At 38.0% G+C, this 25,553-nt stretch overlaps 1 protein-coding gene and 1 long non-coding RNA gene across 6 annotated transcripts in view; both read left to right on the top strand.

The window, feature by feature from the left end:
* The first annotated feature begins 3,600 nt into the window (after nucleotides 1-3,600).
* Nucleotides 3,601-9,663, top strand: LOC140846401 (uncharacterized). Its single transcript, XR_012125440.1, has 3 exons — nucleotides 3,601-3,699; nucleotides 8,111-8,165; nucleotides 9,558-9,663. It is a non-coding gene; the product is annotated as an uncharacterized lncRNA (long non-coding RNA).
* A 4,700-nt stretch (nucleotides 9,664-14,363) lies between these two features.
* MGST1 (microsomal glutathione S-transferase 1) overlaps nucleotides 14,364-25,553 on the top strand; it is a 31,530-nt gene continuing 20,340 nt past the window's right edge. Inside the window, exons 1-3 of one of the 5 annotated variants that reach the window (XM_073223814.1) lie at nucleotides 14,692-14,916; nucleotides 15,758-15,964; nucleotides 18,829-18,969. In XM_073223814.1, the coding sequence (XP_073079915.1) occupies nucleotides 18,844-18,969 (126 nt within the window). In that variant the 5' untranslated portion in view covers nucleotides 14,692-14,916; nucleotides 15,758-15,964; nucleotides 18,829-18,843. Of the gene's footprint in view, nucleotides 14,917-15,300; nucleotides 15,375-15,757; nucleotides 15,965-18,828; nucleotides 18,970-25,553 lie in introns of all 5 variants that reach the window. The other 4 variants (XM_037023030.2, XM_073223817.1, XM_037023028.2 and 1 more) reach the window with 4 other exon arrangements.

Genomic DNA, 25,553 nt, shown 5'->3' with positions numbered 1-25,553 from the left:
TACCGCAAGATGAATAGATCTCCGCACACACCTGCCAAATCTTTAAAGGTTTTACAGAAGACTTAACTGGGCGCAGTGACATACACCGTCTGGATGGTCTCCAAGTCACTATCTCAAGGCTCCGTTCTGAGGCAGTCTGTGGAACCAAGGAAAACAGGCAAAACCCTGTTTTGTCCCAAGGATAGAGTTGGAGGTAAAGAGCCTCCAATTGCTGGGGTCCAGATCATGGGTCAACTGTTGGTCATGCCTTCTTGATGCTGTTTCTCAACAACAGTCTAGTAGGAGTGTTAAAAACATCGCAAAAGTAATCAAGTACCTGATAATATACGCATACCATAAAGGAGGTAAATAGAATCTACAGAAGTTCAGCATACACTGAAATCAATTTTCATAGGGTGACATCTTCAGAATTAAAGAAAAAATAGCTGCTGGATGGACTATATGGATTTAGATAGACTGATGTGAGAAAGGAAGTATTCTCAAATTTTAGAATTTGAGGGAAATTAGCTAAGACAACTGAGAAGAGGTGTAGCAATGGAAACAATGGAGTGGAGGATATGTCAATGAAATGACCTTAGCATAAGACACACATTGAGACTCTCGCTCTTGTCTTCTGCTTTCTCTGCTTGACCTGGAATTTTATACACAGTTAAGATATCAGTGATTTGTGTACTGGTCCCATAGGCTATTAAAATAGTTTTCCATTCCTAAGCCATTTTTGACAGAGATTATGGGGATGGAAGCTTCATATCACTGACAGAAAGTGTCCTGTCACTGTCATTGTAGAGCAATCTATTTTCAGATCTCATGAGAAGCAGGAAGCAACTCTTTTTATCATAACAGGGGATTTAAACCCCACGCCTATCTTTCCTATCCCCTGTAAGTAAGAGCATAGAAGGTCATTAATCTTACAAAGAGATGGCAGACTTGGAAAACATTATTGTCTGCAGCTAGTCAGCACTTAAAGATCATATTGAAAAGAAACTTTTCCATAGAAGTCCTATCTAGATGTATATTTATATGCAATATATATATATGCTGCACTATGAGCAAATGTCTAAGTAAAAATTGATACTTAATAAGGTTTCAGAGGCACGATGCAGCATAGGTTTTGGGGGACAAAAATAGAGTAAAGCATATAGGAGAAAAAGCCATTCTGAATCAACTTATTACCAGTTATTGTGTTACTGAATCCAATTATTGCCAATTCCTGCTCAAGGAGAATCTGGAACTATGATCAAAGCCTGCTGTGTACTCATTGTATGTTGGTTGCTTAATCAAGACGTGGTTGTGCTCCTGGGGCCCCAACATTCTCAACCTGTTTGTTGGAGACAAGCTTAGCACCTCTCATAGGTTCCTGAAGGAGCGTTAATGCCCTAAGTCCTTAGAGGGAGTTGGATACTTTACTGAAGAATGTATGGGAAAAGAGGAGTGTTACATTGCATACCAAGCTTGAAATCCTAATGAAAATCCTCATTAGCCACGTCCCTTTTCCCTCTGAAGTCCCTCTTCTTCACCAGCCACTGCCTCTCTGTCTCAACCGCTTCCCCAACTGCTCCTGCTGACCTCACCTGCTGGCTCTGGTTTGTAAAGTTTCTGCTGTAGTAATCCTCTCCTCTTTTAATCTCTCTTACCTCTTATATATATATAGCTGTTGAAACTCTCTTTCTTTTTGAGTTGTCACCTTCTTTTGAGGGTGTCAGGAAGTTGTAAATGATAAATTTTCCCTAATACAAATTTTTTATTTTTACATAGGTATATTAATATATATCGTTTATTTTCAAAATGTTTGCTTAGTTGTTTTCCGCAAATCCTTCATACTCTTTTCAAAGAGAGAAGCTTGAGTTATACGTAAGTATATCTTTGGGTACTTTTATAACTAGGCGCAGGTCCAGCTTAGCACACTATTACCATCAAGATTTTGACACTCCAGAAGTTGGCCAAACTAGGTAAGACATCTTTATTTCCCAAGTACTGTACCTTTACTGCAATATAATAAATCCTATAGATGAGACTGGGAAAATAGACTAGTTGACATTAGTTTCTTAAGTTCTATAAGTTTCTAGTAGAGGAGTGGCTTGGTCAGAGCTGTGCTTCAGGAGGTCAGAACAGGCAGTGCTGGGTGGCTATACCGGTGGGGAGGGAGCCTAAAATTGGAGACTCCAGTTAAAAAATGGTGGTAATATTTCTGTGGTTACTTAGAAGGCATCCTCTGAAGGGAACCTGCAATCATTGTGAACATGTCTGACTTGTTAAAAAAATCAGCTTGGAGTCACATTTGTCAGACAATCAAAATGGAGTCGGGGGGACACTGACGAGACAGGGCCAAACACTCACTCCAACGTGAACTTGAATGTTAAAGCTGTGCTAAACCACAATGCCTCCAGGACCCACATGATCAAATTCTGCTGACTATAACCTCGTGGTTTTTCAAAATACCAGCTGCAAACTATAACCGTGTAATTCTAAGATTTCCTTTCATCAATCCTTACTTACTAAGCACCTTCACCTCTTGCCAGCACCAGTCATCATTTTTGACAAACAATTTATGTGATGCTTCTTAACCTTGTGGTTTTTGCCTTTATAAGCCTCCTGCATTTTGTAGTCTGGTGGTACCCAGTTCAGGTGCATCTTGAATCCGTGTCTCCTGGGCTGCGGGTCTGACAAACCCTAAACAACACTTTGTCTGCTTAACCTGACCAGGACCTTTGCTTCATTTCCTGGTCAGTGTTTCTTGGCATTGTTGCAAGAGCAACGGCTCCAGGGGCCAGTGCTGCCAAGGCCACGTGGAAGGTACCTACAAGAGACCGTTGCCCTCTGACGTCTCCAGCAGCAGGCTCCACCATGCCAGGTGAGTCCTCCTGACCCCAGTGTCCCTGATTTGGGTTGAGGTTCAAGTGTTCTAGTTATAGATGACTGTCCTCTTCCATTCCAGAGGAGGATTCTGCCTCTGCCCACAGGTAGGAGGTTCAGGTTTAAGGTTTTTCTGCCTCAGGATTTCAAAATAGATAATGGACTAGTATCTGCTAATAGATAAGGAAAATGATGAAGTGATGCCTCCTTTAGGGACACCAGCTGGTAATTGTGTTTAATACCTAAGGACCATCCTTCTATAAACCTTCAATATGAGGGATCCATGTCACCCAGGATGATTTAAGAGTACATTGGCCCAAATGAGGAACTCTTAAGATCCCAGAATTAATCTATTTGTGTGACAATAAGAGATTAGACCAAACAAAATGGATGGGAAGCCTGTTTTAATTGGGACCTAGAGGCCTCTAAACATAATCTGACAAAATTGCTTCCCTCTAGGCTTTTAATCAAAAACTTCCTGAGACTATCTAAACTTCAGAAAAGCTTACTGAGACTTCTGTACTGTGTCAACTATTACTGCTCCGCACCTTCTTTCTCCTGCTCACCACTTCTAAATCCTTGTTTTAATCTAACAAAATCTACATGTGGATAGAATAAAGGTTCCTGTGGCCAGGATTCTCACCTGGCCCTGGTTGGCTAGCTTATTATACACGTGTGGGCAACACGTTGCTACTGACTCTATATAAAGAGCCCTGCCCAGTGCTCTGGGCGATACGGTGGCATGGCTGCAAGGCTGCAGGAGAGAAGAGCAGAGGCTGGACTGGTGGCAGCGCCGAGGACAGAGGCCCAGAGGACAGCTGTGCAGGACGACTGTGGGGCCCAGAGGTAGAGACCGGCTTGCTACATGCAGACTCACTCTGAGTGGACAGGATTCGAGTGATTGACCTGCCACCGTGGGAATAAAGTTGGGTATAACCGTTTCACCCCCAAGAACGTTCTACTGTCATTTCTTTGGTCACATTGAATCCATAGTGACCTTGCCTGGGGCTGAAACGCACTGGCAAAACGCTGCAAAACCAGAATATAGCTACTTTACCACTCCTCAAACCTTGCTTATTCCTCTCAAAGTGCTTGTAGATATTATAAAAGATCAGGATTATCAAACAGAACTGTCCTATACTTAAGGAAAGGAAGAAAATTTAAATAACAGTTACTCTAAAAAACAAAATGAAAGTTGCATGCTTTCTCTTGAAGCTGTAAATCTTATTACATCTGAAGTATAAACACAGCCTACCATCTCCTAACACTGGAAAGAAAAAAAAAAGGGAAAGAAGCACTTTGTGAAAACACAAACTGCTAAGAGGGTTTTTCTGCCCAGACTAGCATTTCTGATAACAGACAAATATGCTCCCCAAACTCCACCTTGATGAAAACTTGGATACTTGGACACTTAAATATAAATATTACACACCCATCTTCTCTAGCACCTCAAAGCCATTCTTTGAAATACAAACTTTAGGGAGAAATTTCTCATCAGAAGTTAAAAACTGAGAGAGAGGGAGAGAAAAAGAGGGAAGTATTTGGAAATGGAGCCTATAATGTCCTCTCCACAAATATTAGTAAAAATAAAAGCTATAAAATCCTTGTTTTCATCTCTATGTGTCCATGTTATAAATATGTTTTTCTACATCTGGACAAAATTACTAAAATTAATTTGTAAAAGAGCTGTATTTAATTAGCTTAAAGAAAATTAAATGCTTATATAAACTTACTATTCATAAAAATTATTAAAAAAATAAAAATTTCATCCAAATACATTTCAGGTTCATGGGATCTGGAAAAATATTAAGTATTAAAGCTAATCTAAGGTTATTTAATTTAAAAAGACATGCCTTTAAAGTTACCAGCATTAAAATTAGAACTTTTATTCTACCTATGTTTACTTAAAGTCAAAGAAGTTGATGTTATTTCTGTTACAAAATATAAAAAAAGAAATATAGCTGGAGAAAATGACTGACTTTGGTGTCTCATGGGTTATTATTGGTAACCTAAACATAACCTAAACAAGAACAAGTAAATCAAATAAATGATAATAAGATAAAAAGATTTATAGATAAACTTTTAAAATAGTTCTCCAAATCTTTTTGATAACCTAAAACCTTAAAGTTTGTTAATTTAGATTAAATAATAAGTTGTTAAATTCATTGAATATATCAGTTCCAAATCAGATAAAATATCAAATAATCAAATATTAAACATAGGTTCATTCATTTTTGGCTTTTTAGTTTTTACAGAAAGATAAGGGATATTTGAGTCTATTAATAAACATGCTTTATGCCACATTGAGAACAATCCATTACAAGGATGAATATACTTCTAAATGTTTTTGAAATGTATTTATAAATTTGCTAATCTACTACAATATGCTAATATATGGTAGGCAATTCACAATTGCCTATAGCATGGTTTTCACTGGACAGCAAAGATTACAAATAATTAAAAAACTGGAAGAGGAACTGAGCTTAGAGGGGCACATGCAGTTGCCCGTCACTTTGTTAGCTCCAGGGCTGGCAGACAAGATGGGAAAGCAGGACAATAAATTGAAGACCTTATCAGGTCATTTTGCAAAGATAGGAGGACACAAAATGCAAGGGATTAAGATCTGGGCACTGTGACAAAGCCTGATTAGGACTTTAAGAGGTGGAATCTCTGGAAAAATGATAAAAATGAAGAAAAGGATATTGTGGTAATTGACTAAGGAAATTGAGTAGGATTTTTAAGGGTTAAGGAAAGTAGGATGTGTGTTATAGGGAAAAGAAAGTATGAGGAATGGAGATATATTTTTATTAAAGGGAAGAAAGAAAGAAGTTTTGTCCTAAAGTAAAATGATGGTTCCAGAGAAAGGAAGGAAAAAGGACAAAACCTAAATAGATACAGTAAGTAGCAGAAAGTTTGTGAAAAAGGAATCTTAAGAAATTTTATGTGCAGTCAAGATTGGAATGAATTTAAGTTAAAATAAAGAGGAAGAATTTTAATATAAAAAATGTGCTGATACAAAATTAAAATTTAATTTTCTCTGTTAAAAAGACAAGTAATTTTTTATATTATTGGTCTACTCTTAATAAGAAATTATAAATAAAGTTTCCTTTTTTAAATATTATGAAAAATAACTGAGTTTTCTCTAAGAGCTTTGTTTTGCTAAACACTAGGTAACCGTCTATGATTACCTACCAAAGTCTTTGTCACTTTAGTAAATAAATATTATTTCAGAGTAACCTATAACCCTATTTGACCAATTACTTTTAAACCTTTTTGATATTTTTGGCAAATTTCTCCCAAATCAAAGTCTAAATAAAGTCTCCTTGACCTGGAAGAAGCTTTGGGAATTTTTCCAGAAAGGCCCCTGTAATATCCTGAAGATTTTATTAAGCTAATTAGGCTTATTATTTGATATGTTAAATTACATGGGATGCATTAGCAAATAAATTATGCTAACCCTTTAATTTTATCTGTATAGGTATATGTTAAAGTAAATGCTCTAAAATTATATGAAACTTATACAAATCTGTTATGTCCTGACATGTTATCATTAACTGTAATTATAGTTATTGAAATGTTTTGTGTTATAGAAATAACCAAATTTCCTTGTCAACAACATTATAATGAACTCTCATCAGATCTTTAACCATTGCCATTGTTAAGTCTTTTGTCATTTATAAAGTTAATGTTTTATTCCCATTCTTTTACAAAATGTCCTTGCAAAAGTGCTTCATCTTCAAGGAGAATCATGGGTAGGACTTTGGACAAACACAGGTTTTTGATAACTTTAAGATTGTAAAACTGAATTGCCTAAGAATTTCTGGAACTAATGGAAAGACAGGATTCAAACAGAACAAGAATTAATAACATGAAACTGAATGAACTGAAAAGGATGGTTGTAATCTTATGACTTCCTGTTTTATTGCTGATTTTTAGAAATGTTTTTCCAGATTTAAGAACAATTTTCCCTCCTAAGCAATGACTTACAACAATTTGGTAAATTACACCTTTCTAAACAGGATTATCACATTTATCTTTCTTTCTCTACCTGATCCCTCCAGAATGTGCAAATGCTCAATTAACATTGTTATGTTTTTATGACAATATAATTATTTGTATAAGATCAACAAAAATCTGTTCTCCTAGTAATGGGAGACAGTTGACAAACCTTGGCTTGACTTTTTAACCTAAAGAGACTTTAAAAGTTGAATCTGAAATTCCTTATACACACACACACACACACACATATATATATAATTCCAGTAAAGCAGATTTAAAAGAGCTTATGTGGTTAATTACTATTCTTACTATACTTATATAAATAATCAGGCCAAGTTTATTGAAATGAGATGATCAGCAAAGAACTTAGTCTTACTGTGATCATCTTTAATAAAAGGGGGATTAGTAGAGAGAGAACAATTATGTTTCAGTAATACACCCTTTATGGATATCAGAGGGTAATATGTTAATTATCTTTGATATTTTATTTTTCTATCTATTCACTGAACTAGATCCTAAATTCTTACAGTCTCTTCCTATGTCTTGGCTCTAACTTTCTAACCTGACCTTTTCCATTTTTCTTGTAACATTCTGAGGTGGAATCATTTGAAAACTAAAACTGCCCCTTTTTTCTGAAGCCCTTCTCAATGGATATGAACAGCTTGATGAAGACTCTAGAGAATCACAGCAGCTTATACGTACACAGTCTTCATGCCTCTTACCTACGGACCACCCAAAAAGATGGTCAGAGACACTTAAACTACAAAACAGGGAAACCCATCAAATTGCCACTGTCTGCCCTGTATCCAAAGGTGCTTCAAGCCTGACATCTAGAAATCTTCTCTGCTAGCTACCCTCAGAGGCCTAACTCTGGGAGTACACCCTGCCTCCTAAAAAGAGTTTCACTAAACTGATCCAGTGCAAGGACTGAATCTAGTTCAATGAGATAAAATAATATACCAATGGAACTTTTAATATATGAAATTTCCAGGGAAATTTCAAAGGCGGGGACTCTAAGGGCCAAGGGCAGGCTGCCCCAAATCGGCACTTTGATATGCATTTCACATTAACTGAGGCACTGTAACACATAGACTGGAGTTACTTTTCTAAATACCTTTGACCGTAAGCCAAACTACATTTTGCTAAACATCAAGTCAGAATTTCTTAATTTGTATGGACAGATTTGTTTAGGATAGGTATATAAAGCATGGAAAAAATGGGGATTAAAAATAATTATGATATTCTCTGATCTTTTCAGTTGGTTCCCATCAGGGCTCAAGGCACTCCTATGATCGGGTTTACAAATTCTATTGGTAATTATCATTTTAATGTGTTCTTTGTCTTTTTAACTACAAATGATGTATATTTCTTTTTGCTACACCACAACCTGGTATGTTTTCTGAAATTGGCCTAATCTTTTCAGGTACTTATTTACTGGTCCTGGAAATCTATGGTGCTCAGGTCTCCAACTGTTTCCCTAATTGTTCTATAACTATTCGTATTATTTGTACTGGTTAAACTGTTCCTAATCACCTCTTCCACATTGTATCCTACTTGACTCATACCAGCTTACACCCCTCAACACTCTCAATACAATGGACCATGACCTTAATCCCCAAATGTCAGAACCTCAAACTCACTCTTTCCATTTTGAAATGATGATGACCTCTACTGAATTAGCTGCCTGACCCTGTCCCAACTCACATCCACCTTGCTACTCTAATTTGGCCTAATCTGATCTAGCTCTTACACCAGCACCGTATACCAAACCATTTCCTCCCACTGAGGAACTAAATGGACCCCAGGCAGGAAAGTCAACTACATGTTTCTAGCAGAGGAGTGGCTTGGTCAGAGCTGTGCTTCAGAGAGTCCGCACTAGCAGTGATGGGTGGGCTGTACTGGTGGGGAGGGAGGCTAAAACTGGAGAATCCACTTAAAAAATTGTGGTAATAGTTCTGTGGTCACTTGGAAGGTATCCTCCGAAGGCAACCTGGCATCATTCTCTATGTTCTGCTACAGACTGGATGAAGTATTTCTTTTGTTCTGGACAATTTGTTATTTCTCATTCGGTTCTCCACCTAGGACAGGGGTACTCTTGTGGATATGAGTAGTCTGATCAGTGTAAAGGCAGAACTCCCATTTTTACTTAGTAAACTGGAATTCTGATTTATAAATCAGCAATAATAAATATATTATTAAAATTCATTTTGGAGAACCTGAATACTTGCCTAGACCAATAAAAAGAAATATTTAAAATATTTTGATAGTCAATTAAATATTAAAAGAGGAAATATTTAAAGTCGGAGGCATCTGTGAGGCATCTTAGCCATGCTTCCACCCTCCCCTTTATTTTGTAATTGCCTTATGACACTTCAAGGTCATGTAAGCTTGGTTCTTCAGTTTCCTAAACTAGGTAAGGAAGATAATACATGTCCTGAAGTGTTGTTTTAAGAATCAAATTATCAGTAGAAAAACAGACACCTGGGTAAAAAAATTAAACTTTTATAAAAAGTTAAAGGAATAAAAGGTCATCTTTGTAAACAGAAAGTTTTTGGCACTATGGGTCCATACCTGACTGTGCTGAAAGGGTGAAATATATTTAATTTATATAAAATGTATGTCCCTATCTATTAATGTTTGCTAACATGTCCTCCATTCATAAGCTTTGTAAAATGTTGTGAATCATTTGTTTCTCTTATTTCTAGGCTAAAAATTTTAGTTGATATAAGCTGATAAATTGATAAAAATTTTCTGGAATGGTTGGAAAGACGTCCCACCAAGATGAGCCAAATCAGATGTTCTCAGTTTGGGGTAAGTTCTTCTCTGCTCACCATAAATACAATCCTTAAGAACATTTAACAATCTCAGTGCCTAAGTTTCCCTTTTCCATCACTAATGCCATACCTCAGCCTTGTTTGAAAACTTACATTCTTGCTACCATTGATATATCTGTTACAGAAAGAAACAGGCTTTCGTTTCCAGGACTGTCAAATAGGGAGCTTTCGCAAGAGCACAAAGATTCACTCTGTTATTGCACATCATAGAACTCATCCCTGTAGCTTGAGAATAGAAGTCTCTGCTGCACGTATTTGCTGGTTTGACAGTTCTGTTATAAATTTTGAAACTACTGGTACTGTAAAGTGCCTGTCTGACAATGGTGTACCAGAGCTTAGTCATGCAAAAATAATTATTGTTCATGGTTCCTTAGCTGTAGCTTCGTGCAAAACACAACATAATGCAGAGATCTAAGGTTACTAAATCAAAACTGAAAAAAAAAAGAATTTTAAACAGGTTTGGCAGGAAAAACTAGGTCCTAGAAGATTTGCCAAGTGATTTCTCTCAGCACATAGAAGTCTCTACTAATTTCTAAAAGAGGCTTCATGATAGAAACCATGGTAACTTTTATTAGTATGCTCTGGCAATTGTGGTCATAACCTTATATGATGTCAAAGAAACAGAACCAGTTTTGGAAATATTAGCAAATGGTGCATAGTGCTTGCTTTCTAAATTTGAAATATTTTCAGGTATTTTTTATGAATTCAGTGTTTTAAAGCCTCCAATATATCACCTACACTGAAAGAATTGATTAAATTAATGTAAATATGTAGTTAAATTCTTGTGATGGGAATGCCAGGATGCCTTCGCTGGACTTATGGTAGGTCCATGATTCAGTATAGTGGTGTATGCTGGGAAAGACAACATTAATCCCACAAATGAAGAATTATGTCTCCATGTTGCCTGAAACATTTGCCAGAGAATCTTGGCAAGATTAGATATTGCTGCTTGGCTGCTTGAACGAAAAGGATGATGTCCTTCTTAACACTTGGCAGACAATTGCTCTTAAGAATATCCTTCTTCTGAGAAAAACAAACAACAATATCTATCATTTCCTTAAAAGAGGGAGAAACTCTGAAATAAACCAGGTTTTCACAGACTCCTTTATATTTACTTAACATTTTTCTTCAACACTTTCAATCTAATATTAAGATGAAATTGATAAAGGTGAATACATAATTACTCCAGACTCAGGTCATTGTCCCCTCTTTTAGAGTTCATTTGTTTTAAAAAATTAATTTGTTATTGAGGTATAATCTGTATACAGATTTTTAAGTTCAATGACTTCTGACAAATGTCCGTTCTCATGTAACTAATATCCTGAACATTTCCATTCACTGCAAAAAGTTTTTATATACTTATTTGCAACTAATCACCACCCCATCCCACTAGAAACAACCACTTTTCTCATTTTTATGTTCAGAGATTAATTTTACTTTTTTTTGAATTTCATATAAATGAAGTGCAGGAAGACAGATTTCTTTCAACATCGTATTTTTAACATACTATAGAGATTCAATCATGTTATTGTATCAGTAGTTCATTATTTTTTACTGTGATGTTATTACTATTTTTATATGCATATACCAGACTTTGTTTTTCCATTCTTCTGCTGATGGATATTTAGATTTTTCCAGTTTTTGGCAAATATAAGTAAGACTGTGAAGAAATCCTTAAGCAATCCTTGAGCCTGTATGTCCTCATTTCTCTTGGGTCATACCTCAGTGTGGAATCCTCTGATTATAGCCTAGGTCTATGCTTATTTTTATAAGAAATTATGAGACAGTTTTCCTAGTGCATGTGTTCCATTTTATACTTGCACAGGCAATGTTAAAAATTACATTTGCTTCACACCCTTATCAATATTTGATTTTGTCTGTCTTTTTAATTATTTTCTAATGTTTGGGAAGCAGTAACTCGTTGTGGTTTTGATTTGCATATGTCTGAAGACTAATGCCATTGAACACCTTTCCATACACTCTTAACATACATACATCTTTTTTTGTGAAGTATCTGTTCATATCTTTTGCATATTTTTCTATTTTTAATTGTATATTTTTGTCTCTTATTATAGTTTTTCAATATTTTGCATACAAGTTCTGTGTCTCATAAATGTATTGAGAATATTTTCTCTCTGTGGCTTGCCTATTCATTTTCTTAATGATGTCATTTGATGAGAAGATTTTAATTTTGATAAATCCAACTTAACAATTTTTTCTCTTATAGATAAGACTTTTTGTGTCCAGTCTAAGAAATCTACCTGCCCCAAAGTCAGGAAGATATTTTCTTGTTTTCTTCTCTTTTTATAGTGTTACCCTTTAGGTCTGTGAACCTTCTTGAATTTATTTTTGTGAATGGTGTGAGCTAGGGGGTGAAGTTCTTATTGTGAATGGTCAGAGCTAGGTCTGTCCCATTGTTTCAGCTAAATTTGTTGAAAACTAACCTTTTTCCATTGAATTGTTTGGGTATCTTTGTTGAAAACCAGTTGACCTCTTTAATGAAGTGTGATTCTCTTTCTGGACTCTTCTATTCTGTTCTTTTTTTTTTTTTCTTTTTCTATTCTGTTCTTTTGACTTACTTGTCTACCTTCACCCTTACCATATTCTATCGATTAGCTTCATGAATTTTATCATTCTTTTAGTCCTGTCCCTGTCATGGTGGCTACTTTTACCTCCTGTGGGTATTAGGAGATTATTTGGAATAATTAGAGATTATTTCATAAATTAGTAAAACTTCCAAACTGCTTGGGGTCTCATAGTGTCTCTATAAAATAGGAAAAGTAAGAACTTCCTTACAGGGTTGTTGGGAGAAATAAACCACCTAGTATACCTTTCAAAAGTATAATTCTAAAATAATATTTGTGTGTTTAGGAAGTGGCTTATTTTTATTTCACTTTTTGCTTTCCTTAATTTTAAGACATGTTCTCATGTACGTTTACTCAAATCTCCAAGAAGGGTATGCAACCCTTAGTTTCAGAGAGCAGGGCACCTATTCTGTGGATTTAGGGAAAAAGAAAGGTCCAAGATAATTAGGAGTGATGACACCTGATTCCTTCCCAGTTACAGAAGCCAAGTCTTCTGGTAATGGCAACCCTTCCTGATAGTTACCCTTCCACTGCTTTTTAAAAAGCAAGAACTAAGAGACTTCTAATGCTTTATTCTACCTGAACTTTTTGATCTTATCTCCTTTTTCTCTGTTGTGTCAGCCACTCTTAGCTGATAGACCTTTGCTCTCCCCACCCCAAGTTGGTGACTTTTAAATCTGTGTTTAGTATTTGTTAAGGTTGTCCCAAAGCTTGGATGAGTTTCCCCAAATGATTCAAAATAGGTTTAAAGTGGCTATGAGGAGACAGGTTCAAAGTCTGAACCCTTTGAAAACTAGTGGAATAACAACTCTTCTTTTTTCTCACTCATCAAAAAGCTTATGACAAAGATGAATAGGAAGTGGAAATTCTTTTCCAACCTTTTTCCTGTTACTGTCCTAGAACATATCCCAATTATCATTCTCATTTTTAAGTTGAAATCTTTTTTTCTTTAAATTTAGTGGCATATTCTTACTTTTTTGGCCTTTGCATTTACTAGACTGTAAGCTGGAGCACAATAATTTGATTTTTTTTATCTCAGTTTCAGATTTTAGCATCAGGCCAAGCGCTTTGCATCCACTTCATAAATGTCATTTGAATTAATTTTATTAGTCAAGTGCTGATGTTGTGCCAAAGTCAGTGTCAAATACGGGACAGGTAGTAATCACTCATGGCTTATTGACAGCAGGAACTCCACATTTATTCATTGATTAAATTAAAATACCTGACAATACAGTCAGCTTTAAGTTCATTTTATAATTAGAGTGTTAGAGGAGTCAAGTGATCCTTTCTTTTCAAAAACATGTTAGAACCACTCAACTGGAATTCTGTAGATCAGATTATTAAATAATATTGTTCTGTACATTTTTTCTGTAATGTTATCCATAAGACTTAGATCTTATGTGCTAAACTCCCATGGTGACAATGCAGAATAGAGTCATCTCAAATTCTGTCCTATTCCAGTTAGTGTTAACAGCCAGATTCCAGTGTACTTTACCAAGTAGGTGAATAAATATGGTTTTCAAAAGATACAGACATGAAAATGAAGCACTGAGTCTTGATGCTAGATTTTCCAATACTCCTAGTAATATGCTTATGTAGAAGTTGTTCTCAGGCCTGTGATTAATTTCTGCTTCCTAGCGCAAATTGGCAAGTCTTACTTTCTTTTTCAGTAGAATATGGACTTGTCCATCAAATCCTAGGCAGCCAGTCTTGGGGGCACCCCTTAAAGCCTAGAGGAGGTAAAATTAGGACACACACAGAAAAGGAAGTTTACTACCCATAGCAGGTGGTAAATGTGTGAGAAGTATTACCAGGAGAGAAGTAACATAGATTGCAAACATAAATCCTTAAACATTTTTAGGTAAAACCGTGAAGCCAGATCTATAAACAGTGCTGTGGGATCTAGGATGCTTGGAAATATCCCTAATCTAGGTATTGATGTTAAAATAACTATGCCTTCCTGAAACATTCCTCTGTATGTCCCTGTGAATAATTTACTAAGCTGATTGTGTAATGAACTAATTCAGTATAATCTCCTTAAACTCCACTTTGGACTTTGAACCTGAGGGGACAGAGTGAGAAAACCAACTGTCCGGGAATCACAGATGTGGAACACCAAACGTTCATTACCAAACGTTCTATTTTGTCCAGCACAGGTGCAGGGAAAGTGAAGTTCAAGGCAGAGAATTTTATCAATGACTTCAAATCAGTCTCTTTTTCTAGAGATTTAAAGGTACTGTAAAGCTTTAATGCTTTCAAAATTCAACATGACGATCTTTCTAAAGGGTTTGCAGCTAAATAAAAGCGAACTAACTGCCTTTCCTCGCCGGCCCACTCCCCGACGGCCGGGACGGAGTTCACAGCGTCCTGGGCAGTTGCCAAGGTCCCGCCCCGCCCACCGAGGGGAGCCGCCGGCCCCCCGGTGCAGGGTTCGGAAGGAAACGGTAGGCGGTGGTGCTCCGCGAGGGGACGATGAGATTAAGAGGAGGAGCGAGGCCAGGCCGAGAGGCGCTCTTTAAACGCTCTAGAAGATCAGTCGAAAATTGGCCACGGGCAGCGCAGGCCGCGTCCCGCCCGCCCGCCGACAGTCCCGCTGCGCCCGGCGCCCGCTCGGATTCGCAGCCTTCCGCCCGCTCGGATTCGCAGTACGTGCCGGGGAGCGTTCGTGGAAGCCTAGGGGATGGAGAGGGTGGCGCGCGGGGCGGAGAGAGCCCCTCGGCCTGTGCAGTTAGAGGCCGCCGCCATCCTGCGGCTTCTTTGCACCATTTAGCTGCTCAGCTTGAGCTTTGCAAGCTGGTGTCCTGGTAGGAAAGTTGTCCCGTTCTCGCCCGACTCCAGGAGTGAAACCTGAGAGATTAAGTCCTCTCATGTGTAAGTGGTGAAACACTTACTTTTTATTCTCAAGCCAAAGTAGCACCTGCGTTTGAAAGGGCCCCCTTGAAGTTTTGGCGAATAGGGAGTAGATGCAAGATGTAGTAATGGAGGAAGTTGCTGCAGCTTAAGCAGCTCATTGTAAAATCCTGCCGCAGTTCTCATTTCATGGACAAACTGGCCTCGTAGCTCGGCAAAGATCGGTTTTGCTCCTCCAGGGTCACTTTGATAGGTAAGGCGAACATCAGCAAGTTTAAAATAATTAATAATAATGATTATAATAAAGTGCTGGAGGACATGATTTCAATTCTGTGACGTTGTAATGGCATTCTAGCCAGTTGACTGGAAAGCTAAGGAGCAGGCGCTCTGGGAGGTTTCCAGCCCTCCCAGTCCAGAGGAGGGTGCCGTGTAGAAAGAGTAGAGGAGAAGGGAACCCTCATTTGGGAGTTAAGACCTCAGAAATTATTGCTAATGCTGGGCCGGGGTGCTGGAGGGACCCATACATGCCAGTCTTCTGTCTTCTGTTCCTTTACAAATAGTCCCAAGGCCTTTTGGTAGTCTGAGCACCACTTTTATTTTCTCCTTTTCTCCTTGCCTGCTTTCTCTCCAATGGAGTTGCATGGCCCAAGGGAAATTTCCGCAGGCCCTCAGCTCAAGCCTGGAAGCCCGTCAAGCCTTCTCAGGGCCCTAGCCTGCTCTGAATACCAAGCTAGACGCCTTTTGCAGTCCCTGGGCACCTACTATCCTGGGAGCCACAGCATTTTACTGCCGCCACAGGGGCTCCGAAGCATAGGAGGACCCATCTGGAATCACTTCAATCTGGTCGGGAAATTCTAGAACTGATAAACAGCAACAAGACCATTGAATTATCTATCCATTTTTTCCCCCACGGGTAGCTTTCTATTGGTATCAGAAGTTTAAAAATGGCAGAGTCATGGTCCTGTGGGTGTGTGCCAGATTTTCTGTGTGTTTTGCAATATTGGTGTCAAGAGGTCACTGTGAATAAGGGAAGAGAACTTTGTTCTTTTTGGCCATCCGCCTGTAAAGATAAAAGGAATATTCCTCAGTTGAGAGTTGAAAACCCAACTGTCATAGATACGATGGAGATGGGAGGAACAGGACAGGAAGGGAACTGACAGAGCAAGGCCCCAGGAGACCAGAGCAGGAAGGGGTTCTCAGGTGGATGGTGGATAGCCCATGAGTTAGACACTTGGGAGAATGGGGTTCCAATCTCGGACCCTCCACTGAGTTTGGGTCATATTACTCACTCCACCTCTCTGGACCTCAGTTTCCCTGTATGTTAAAAGCAGAGACAAATATCACACTTGCTCTGACTACCTTAGAGTTTTCCAGATGAAGATCATGTGAAAGCTTTCTGAGAATTAAAATGGTATCCTCAGTGCCAAGAACAGCACCAAAGAAGGAATTTATTTATTTACCAAATACTTATAGAGCACTTACCAGGTCCCAGTGGTTTTCTGAGCTCTTTCTACTTTACTCATTTAATGTTCACAAGAATCCTGCGAGGTGGGAAGCATTATTAACTGCATTATAGGTTAGATAAGTAGGTCTCAGAGAAGTTAAATCACAGCTAGTAAGTGACAGTCGAGCAAGATCCACTCAGACTCCAGCCTAGTTCTGGAGACTAACACCCTGCTCTTTGTCCCCTCAAAGGCAGCCACCTCCACATTAGAGGACAGAGCCCTGCTCTGTCACGAGAAAGGTGTTGTCTATCATGCCACTTGATGATGAACAATGAAAAGGAAAATACGCTGTGCAGATAATTTCCACCCTTGTGATGATTTATTTCCTATAATGCAATAACCAAGTTTCACATTTTGCTCTGCTTAGTTTTCTTAGATTATTTTCCCCTCATTTCTAGAATCTGCAAGCCACCTAACATTTTACCCTCCTAATGATTATGACTACCATACTGTTTTTCTCGCTTCTGGAGATCTTTCTTGGTAAAAAGCTTTAAGTCGTTTTGTCTTTTCTGCAGTGCCCTGCCATGACGCAGGCTCAGGGAGGCTTATCAACTAATCAGTTTTGAAAAACAAAGCATAGATCAGGATCACCTTATTCTGTGCTATAAATGATTTCCATTTCTTAATGTCTTAGCCTTACTAACACTTGGGTGTGCGGGCAGTGGAAGGTGAGAGGTGTTGAAAGACCAATAGGGTGTGATATCACAGCTCTCTCAAAGCCACACACTTGAGTTAAGCCACATTCTTGGTGATCAGGAAACTCTCTTTTTGGGAAGTGTACATTGAATGTGTTGTTCACATTTCAAGAAAAATCCTCCCATTGCCTGTTTCCTCCAACTGCTGACATCTTTCTATTCTTTCCCACCAATAGTCCTGGAAGGTTTCCATTTTTTTCCTCACTCTTTCAGTAACAGTTTTCACCAAGAGAAAACTCATCTCAGGACTTTTATTCCATTGCTAAATAAATTTCATTCTGGAGACATCGTAGAGACCTACAGAACTGTTTTCATTTAAAATTACTGTGAAATAGCAACACTTCCTATTTGATAAACTTGTCTTAATTAATTTTTTTTTAATTAACATTCCTGCTGTGTTTCTTCAGATCTCTGTCCAGAGGCACAGGACTTAGGGATCCTTTATTAAGCTAATTACTTTCCATGAGCTTTAAAGATAGTACATTTTATTTATGGCTTTCACCCCAAATACTGGGACAAGAGCAGCTACATTAAACGGTGCTAAAAATATTATCTGGCACTGAGAACTTATCTAATGTTCTGTGTTTTCAAGACTACTGACTTGTGGAGGTGGAGTAATTTGTTGGATGCATTTTGCTTTGTTTCTTTCTAACTGGAACATATAGTTTCTGTTTGCTTAAACCCAAAGAGTATATTTTTTAGCCCATCCTGTAAAAAAGGGGCTTTGCTTTCTTTATCTGAAAAATGGGAATAATAATATCTACCTCATAGCATAATTGGAAGAGGAGAGGACAGGAGACACTAGATGGAAGGGGTGCCAGTAATGCCAGTCACAGAGGAGGCATTCAGTCAGTGTTAGCTGAATCAGAATTAAGCAGTTTGCAGACTCTCGAAGGAGACAGTGCAGTGGGGTTAGTGTACTGTTGTTAAGGTCAGAGACCTGGGTTTGTCATCTTGCTTGGCTGTTTAATATCTCTGATTCCCATTTCTTCATCTGCAACATGGATATGATCTAGAGGATTACAGTATGTATGGTAGTTAGGAGGATTACCTACAACAATGTGCCTAAAGTACATGGCACAATTGGATACATAGTAAGCTCTTATAAAATTAAATATATATGTACATGCATGTGAATTTCATGGTACTACTATGTGCATAGTGTCCAACTGGTGGTTTATGTTAATGCAAAAATATAATTTTAGTCTATCTTTGTATCACTTTGTCTATTTATTTTTGCTTGCAATACTGTCTACGTTTTCACTGTCACCCTTTACTTATTTGATGTCTTCAAATTTAATGTTATAGTACTAGAAAAAACATAATACTGTTTATCTTGAAATTTAAAAAAAACAAAATGATTACTTTTCCTGCAAATAATGCAAGATATTTTTAAGAACTGTATGGTTAATGCTGCAATATCAGCACACCAAGGGACCTTTATGTTATTTTGGGGTATTTATGTCTACTCTTTCCTATCATGTCTAAAATCTTTTTATGATTCCAGACCAAAATTGAAAAAATGGTTGACCACACGGAGCTCATACAAAATGAAGTATTCTTGGCCTTTGCTTCCTATGCAACTATTGTTCTTTCAAAAATGATGTTTTTGAGTCTTGTAACCGGGTTCTATAGAATGACCAGAAAGGTAAGTCATTTGGAGGCAATTTTTCTTTTAAGAGTTAAATTCTGGAACATAATTTTCTTAATTTACTCTTTTTTTTTCATAAAGCCTGATGGCACATTATTTAGTGCTGCAAATGAAGTATGCAGTGATTTGGTACAGAGAAATCTCATGTATTTCTGGAACAAGTGCTTTCACCAGAAACTAGTGAATTTTTTTTTTTAATATGGCTTTTGCCTTTTGTCATGCTACTTAGTATATGAGATTTCTGGAGTATCAGAGTTTTCAAGGAAACTTTTTGTGATTTTAAAGTTAATTTTGCCCGCTGGAGTTGAGAAAATAGTCATTTTTTCAGACAGCTAACTGGTGTTTGCAGCTGTATTGCAGGTCAAGGATATGCCTTTGGGACAGAATTATAGTTATTGTTATTATCAGTAGTCTTTTACACCTGGAACAAAGCATTTGAATTTTGTGTAGTTCTGACTTCTTCAAGGGGATAATATTTCTACCCCGCATTATACGAATGATGTTTTTTTTTGTTTTAAACCGGAGGCTTGGGACAGTGGTAGCAAGTTTCTGAAGCGTATATGCTCAAGCAGGACTGATGACACAGTGAGGCGGGTAGAGCAGAGCTACCTGGACAAAGTTAAATGAATTTCTTCGGTGTCCCCCCTGTGCTGATTCAACCTCTTCTTTCTGGAAACCACCTTTTCCCTCTTAGTCCCTGTCCTAAGGTTTTGTGCTCCAGAACTTTGCTTTTATCTAGAGGACACAGTCCTCCCTAAGGTATTTCTTTGTTACTGTCCTGAAGTTAATTCCTTCGCATTTGAATGGGGGCATACACTAAAATGTTTAAGTCTCTAATCGGGCAACGTGTCAGAGCATCACGCAGTGAAGTGGCTGTGTACAATCAGGACCACACTGTCCTCTAGAAATACAGTGGCACCAAGAATGCAGAAATATACCCTGTCTTATAAGAAAAGGAGAAAAGGATTTGAATTTGTGGATTTGCCAGTGTTAGGTGCCAGGTCATGGAATCATTTTACAGAATCAGTAGAATGTTCATGTGAGATGAGCATTAGTCTCCCATTTTACAGATGAGAAGCTGAAAGTTAGAGAGGTTAAATAGCTTATCCAAGGTTACACACCAAGAAAGGATGAGGTGCGATTCCAGTTCACATTGGTTTAAACTCAAATCTCATGTACTTTCCATTGTAATATATGCATTTACTTATTTGAGCTATATTTATTGAACATCTAGTGGGAGCCAGTCACTTATTTAAGGACAAGAGAGACCGACCTGATCTCAAGAGCTGATACTGAATTACATCCCTTCCCATCACTTCTCTGACATCTTTTTTTTTTTTGGGAGGGCATCTCTCATATTTATTGATCAAATGGTTGTTAACAACAATAAAATTCTGTATAGGGGGGTCAGTGCTCAATGCACAATCATTATCCATCTCAAGCCTAATTCTCGTCAGTCTCCAATTTCTGAAGCATAACGAACAAGTTTTTACATGGTAAACGAATTCTTACATAGTGAATAAGTTCTTACATGGTGAACAGTACAAGGGCATTCATCACAGAAACTTTCGGTTTTGATCACGCATTATGAATTATAAACAATCAGGTCAGATATGAATATTCGTTTGAATTTTATACTTGATTTATATGTGGATCCAACATTTCTCCCTTTATTATTATTATTATTTTTATTTTTAATAAAATGCTGAAGTGGTAGGTAGATGCAAGATAAAGGTAGAAAACATAGTATAGTGCTGAAAGAGGGCAAATGTAGATGATCAGGTGTGTGCCTATGGACTAAGTATTAATCCAAGCTAGACAAGGGCAACAAAACATCCACGGATGCAGAAGATTTCTCTCAAAACAGGGGGAGGGGTGAGGTTCTAAGCCTCACCTCTGTTGATCCCCAATTTCTCACCTGATGGCCCCCGTGCGACTGTGCCTGTCTTAGGTTGTTCCTCCCTTGAGGAATCTTACCCGTCTCTGGCTAACCAGTCATCTTCCGGGGCCATACAGGGAGATGTAAAGTTGGTAAGTGAGAGAGAAGCCATATTGTTTGAGAAGGTTAGCTTTTTACTTCTTTGCAGATTTATGCCCTGTGGCTTCTATGCCCAGCACTTGTCTCGAGGTATCTTTACCGCCTGGAGGAATTATGATGCTCGGTAAATTCGATATGAGGCACGAATTCTATTTAAGGGTTGTAATTAGGAAGGAAGAAGAAAAGCTATAGAGGTAGCATATGGAAGAAAACATGGGAGGATTGATTATTTCTTTGCCATATCTTCTTGTATAGTACCTTAAGCATGTGTAGGTTTTAAACTACTAACTACCTTGCGCACACATATTAACATAATAGGAATACGGTGACATAAACTAAGCAAATCTATAATTACCAGCCATCTCCAGTGAAGCCAAGAAAACCAGTTAGGCACCCTAGGCATTTGTGAGAATTTATCTATGATATGATGGATATTGTCCAACTGTACTTGAACAGTCTGAGAGAAATCAGACAAATTAAAGCAACCCATTTCTGGGATCTGTTTACATCCCATATGTTCTTTTAACCGTAGATAGTCTATAGTCATAAGATTTTGGAGCGCTACAACTTGCACCCCTCCCAACTCCTGGTTGAGTTCCAACAGTACAGATCCGGTCAAATTCGTTGTCTCACTGTATGCACATGCCAGCCTAGACATCTCCCTCCTCATTCCTATGGCAAGTCAAGGAGACGGTGGGCTGGATGCAGCCACAACCGCAGCATCGTCCGGATCCCTGTGGAGGCTTTTTGATGATCATCCCCCGGCACAAGTCCTCCAGAGAGTGCTGATGCCGGAAGCTCCTCCTCACATCCTATCTTAGTTCATTTTCTGGGTATCCAAGCTAGACCTTGATCTTCTGCATAGAAACAAACAGACCCTTTGCCCACACTTTGACATGCCCTCTATACCATTGTGCAGAACTCATTGGAGGTCAGCACACAGGAACTGCTTTTTTTATTTTTTTATTTTTTTTATTTTTATTAAGAGAAAGGAATATTATCAGAAAAGAGTACCTCCATAGCCGATCATCTGACACCCTTTAAGCGATCAAAATTAAGGATATTTAAACCATGCGTTAATCTTAGATTTACCAATAGTTTTATCCTGTCAAGGAGTAATCCCCCTTTTCTTTCTTTCTTTCTTTCTTTCTTTCTTTTTTTTTCCTTTTTTTTTTAATCTTTAATCTACACTTACATGAAGAATACTATGTTTACTATGCTCTCCCCTATACCAAGTCCCCCCTAAAAACCATATTATAGTCACTATCAGCATAGCACAATGTTGTAGAATCACTCCTTGTCCTCTCTGTGTTGTACAGCCCTCCCTCCCCTTTCTCCCTCCCCCGCTATGCATGCTAATCTTAATACCCCCTTTCTTCTTCCCCCCCTTATCCCTCCCTGCCCACCCATCCTCCCCAGTTCCTTTCCTTTTGGTACCTGTTAGTCCATTTTTGGGTTCTGTAATTCCACTGCTGTTTTGTTCCTTCAGTTTTTCCTTTGTTCTTATACTCCTCAGATGAGTGAAATCATTTGGTATTTCTCTTTCTGCGCTTGGCTTATTTCACTGAGCATAATACTCTCCAGCTCCATCCATGTTGCTGAAAATGGTAGGATTTTCCCTCTTCTTATGGCTGAGTAGTATTCCATTGTGTATATGTACCACATCTTCTTTATCCATTCATCTACCGATGGACATTTAGGTTGCTTCCAATTCTTGGCTATTGTAAATAGTGCTGCGATAAACATAGGAGTGCATCTGTCTTTCTCAAACTTGATTGCTGCGTTCTTAGGGTAAATTCCTAGGAGTGGAATTCCTGGGTCAAATGGTAGGTCTGTTTTGAGCATTTTGATGCACCTCCATACTGCTTTCCACAATGGTTGAACTAATTTACATTCCCACCAGCAGTGTAGGAGGGTTCCCCTTTCTCCACAGCCTCGCCAACATTTTTGTTGTTTGTCTTTTGGATGGCAGCCATCCTTACTGGTGTGAGGTGATACCTCATTGTAGTTTTAATTTGCATTTCTCTGATAATTAGTGATGTGGAGCATCTTTTCATGTGTCTGTTGGCCATCTGTATTTCTTTTTTAGAGAACTGTCTGTTCAGTTCCTCTGCCCATATTTTAATTGGGTCATTTGTTTTTTGTTTGTTGAGGCGAGTGAGCTCTTTATATATTCTGGACATCAAGCCTTTATTGGATCTGTCATTTTCAAATATATTCTCCCATACTGTAGGGTTCCTTTTTGTTCTATTGATGGTGTTTTTCGCTGTACAGAAGCTTTTCAGCTTAATGTAGTACCACTTGCTCATTTTTGCTGTTGTTTTCCTTGCCCGGGGAGATATGTTCAAGAAGAGGTCACTCATGTTTATATCTAAGAGGATTTTGCCTATATTTTTTTCCAAGAGTTTAATGGTTTCATGACTTACATTCAGGTCTTTGATCCATTTTGAGTTTACCTTTGTATATGGGGTTAGACAATGGTCCAGTTTCATTCTCCTACATGTAGCTGTCCAGTTTTGCCAGCACCATCTGTTGAAGAGACTGTCATTTTGCCATTGTATATCCATGGCTCCTTTATCAAATATTAATTGACCATATATGTTTGGGTTAATTTCTGGAGTCTCTAATCTGTTCCACTGGTCTGTGGCTCTGTTCTTGTGCCAGTACCAAATTGTCTAGATTACTATGGCTTTGTAGTAGAGCTTGAAGTTGGGGAGTGAGATCCCCCTACTTTATTCTTCTTTCTCAGGATTGCTTTGGCTGTTCGGGGTCTTTGGCGTTTCCATATGAATTTTTGAATTATTTGTTCCAGTTCATTGAAGAATGTTGCTAGTAATTTGATAGGGATTGCATCAAATCTGTATATTGCTTTAGGCAGGATGGCCATTTTGATGATATTAATTCTTCCTAGCCATGAGCAGGGGATGAGTTTCCATTTGTTAGTGTCCCCTTTAATTTCTCTTAAGAGTAACTTGTAGTTTTCAGGGTATAGGTCTTTCACTTCTTTGGTTAGGTTTATTCCTAGGTATTTTATTCTTTTTGATGCAATTGTGAATGGAATTGTTTTCCTGATTTCTCTTTCTATTGGTTCATTGTTAGTGTATAGGAAGGCTACAGATTTCTGTGTGTTAATTTTGTATCCTGCAACTTTGCTGTATTCCGATATCAGTTCTAGTAGTTTTGGGGTGGAGTCTTTAGGGTTTTTTATGTACAGTATCATATCATCTGCAAATAGTGACAGTTTAACTTCTTCTTTACCAATCTGGATTCCTTGTATTTCTTTATTTTGTCTGATTGCTGTGGCTAGGACCTCCAGTACTATGTTAAATAACAGTGGGGAGAGTGGGCATCCCTGTCTGGTTCCCAATCTCAGAGGAAATGCTTTCAGCTTCTCGCTGTTCAGTATAATGTTGGCTGTGGGTTTATCATATATGGCCTTTATTATGTTGAGGTACTTGCCCTCTAATCCCATTTTGCTGAGAGTTTTTATCATGAATGGATGTTGAATTTTGTCAAATGCTTTTTCAGCATCTATGGAGATGATCATGTGGTTTTTGTCCTTCTTTTTGTTGATGTGGTGGATGATGTTGTTGGATTTTCGAATGTTGTACCATCCTTGCATCCCTGGGATGAACCCCACTTGGTCATGGTGTATGATCCTTTTGATATACTGCTGAATTCTGTTTGCTAATATTTTATTGAGTATTTTTGCATCTACATTCATCAGGGATATTGGTCTGTAATTTTCTTTTTTGGTGGGGTCTTTGCCTGGTTTTGGTATTAGGGTGATGTTGGCTTCATAGAATGAGTTTGGGAGTATTCCCTCCTCTTCTATTTTTTGGAACACTTTAAGGAGAATGGGTATTATGTCTTCTCTGTGTGTCTGATAAAATTCCAAGGTAAATCCATTCGGTCCCGGGGTTTTGTTCTTGGGTAGTTTTTTGATTACCGTTTCAATTTCTTTGCTCGTAATTGGTTTGTTTAACTTTTGTGTTTCTTCCTTGGTCAGTCTTGGGAGGTTGTATTTTTCTAGGAAGTTGTCCATTTCTTCTAGGTTTTCCAGCTTGTTGGCATATAGGTTTTCATAGTAGTCTTTAATAATTCTTTGTATTTCTGTGTAGTCTGTCATGATTATTCCGTTCTTATTTCTGATGCTGTTGATTTGTGTTGATTCTCCTTTTCTCTTAATAAGTTTGGCTAGAGGCTTATCTATTTTGTTTATTTTCTCAAAGAACCAGCTCTTGGTTTCCTTGATTTTTGCTATTGTTTTATTCTTCTCAATTTTGTTTATTTCTTCTCTGATCTTTATTATGTCCCTCCTTCTGTTGACTTTAGGCTTCATTAGTTCTTCTTTTTCCAGTTTCGATAATTGAGATGTTAGACTATTCATTTGGGATTGTTCTTCCTTCTTCAAGTGTGCCTGGATCGCTATATACTTTCCTCTTAAGACTGCTTTCTCTGCATCCCACAGAAGTTGGGGCTTTGTGTTGTTGTTGTCATTTGTTTCTATATATTCCTTGATCTCTATTTTGATTTGTTCATT

Source organism: Manis javanica, chromosome 15 (assembly GCF_040802235.1).
Source record: "Manis javanica isolate MJ-LG chromosome 15, MJ_LKY, whole genome shotgun sequence".
In the NCBI taxonomy this organism is placed as follows: Eukaryota; Metazoa; Chordata; class Mammalia; order Pholidota; family Manidae; genus Manis; species Manis javanica.
Note: the sequence above shows the minus strand (reverse complement) of the source record. Positions and strands in the feature narration are given on the sequence as shown.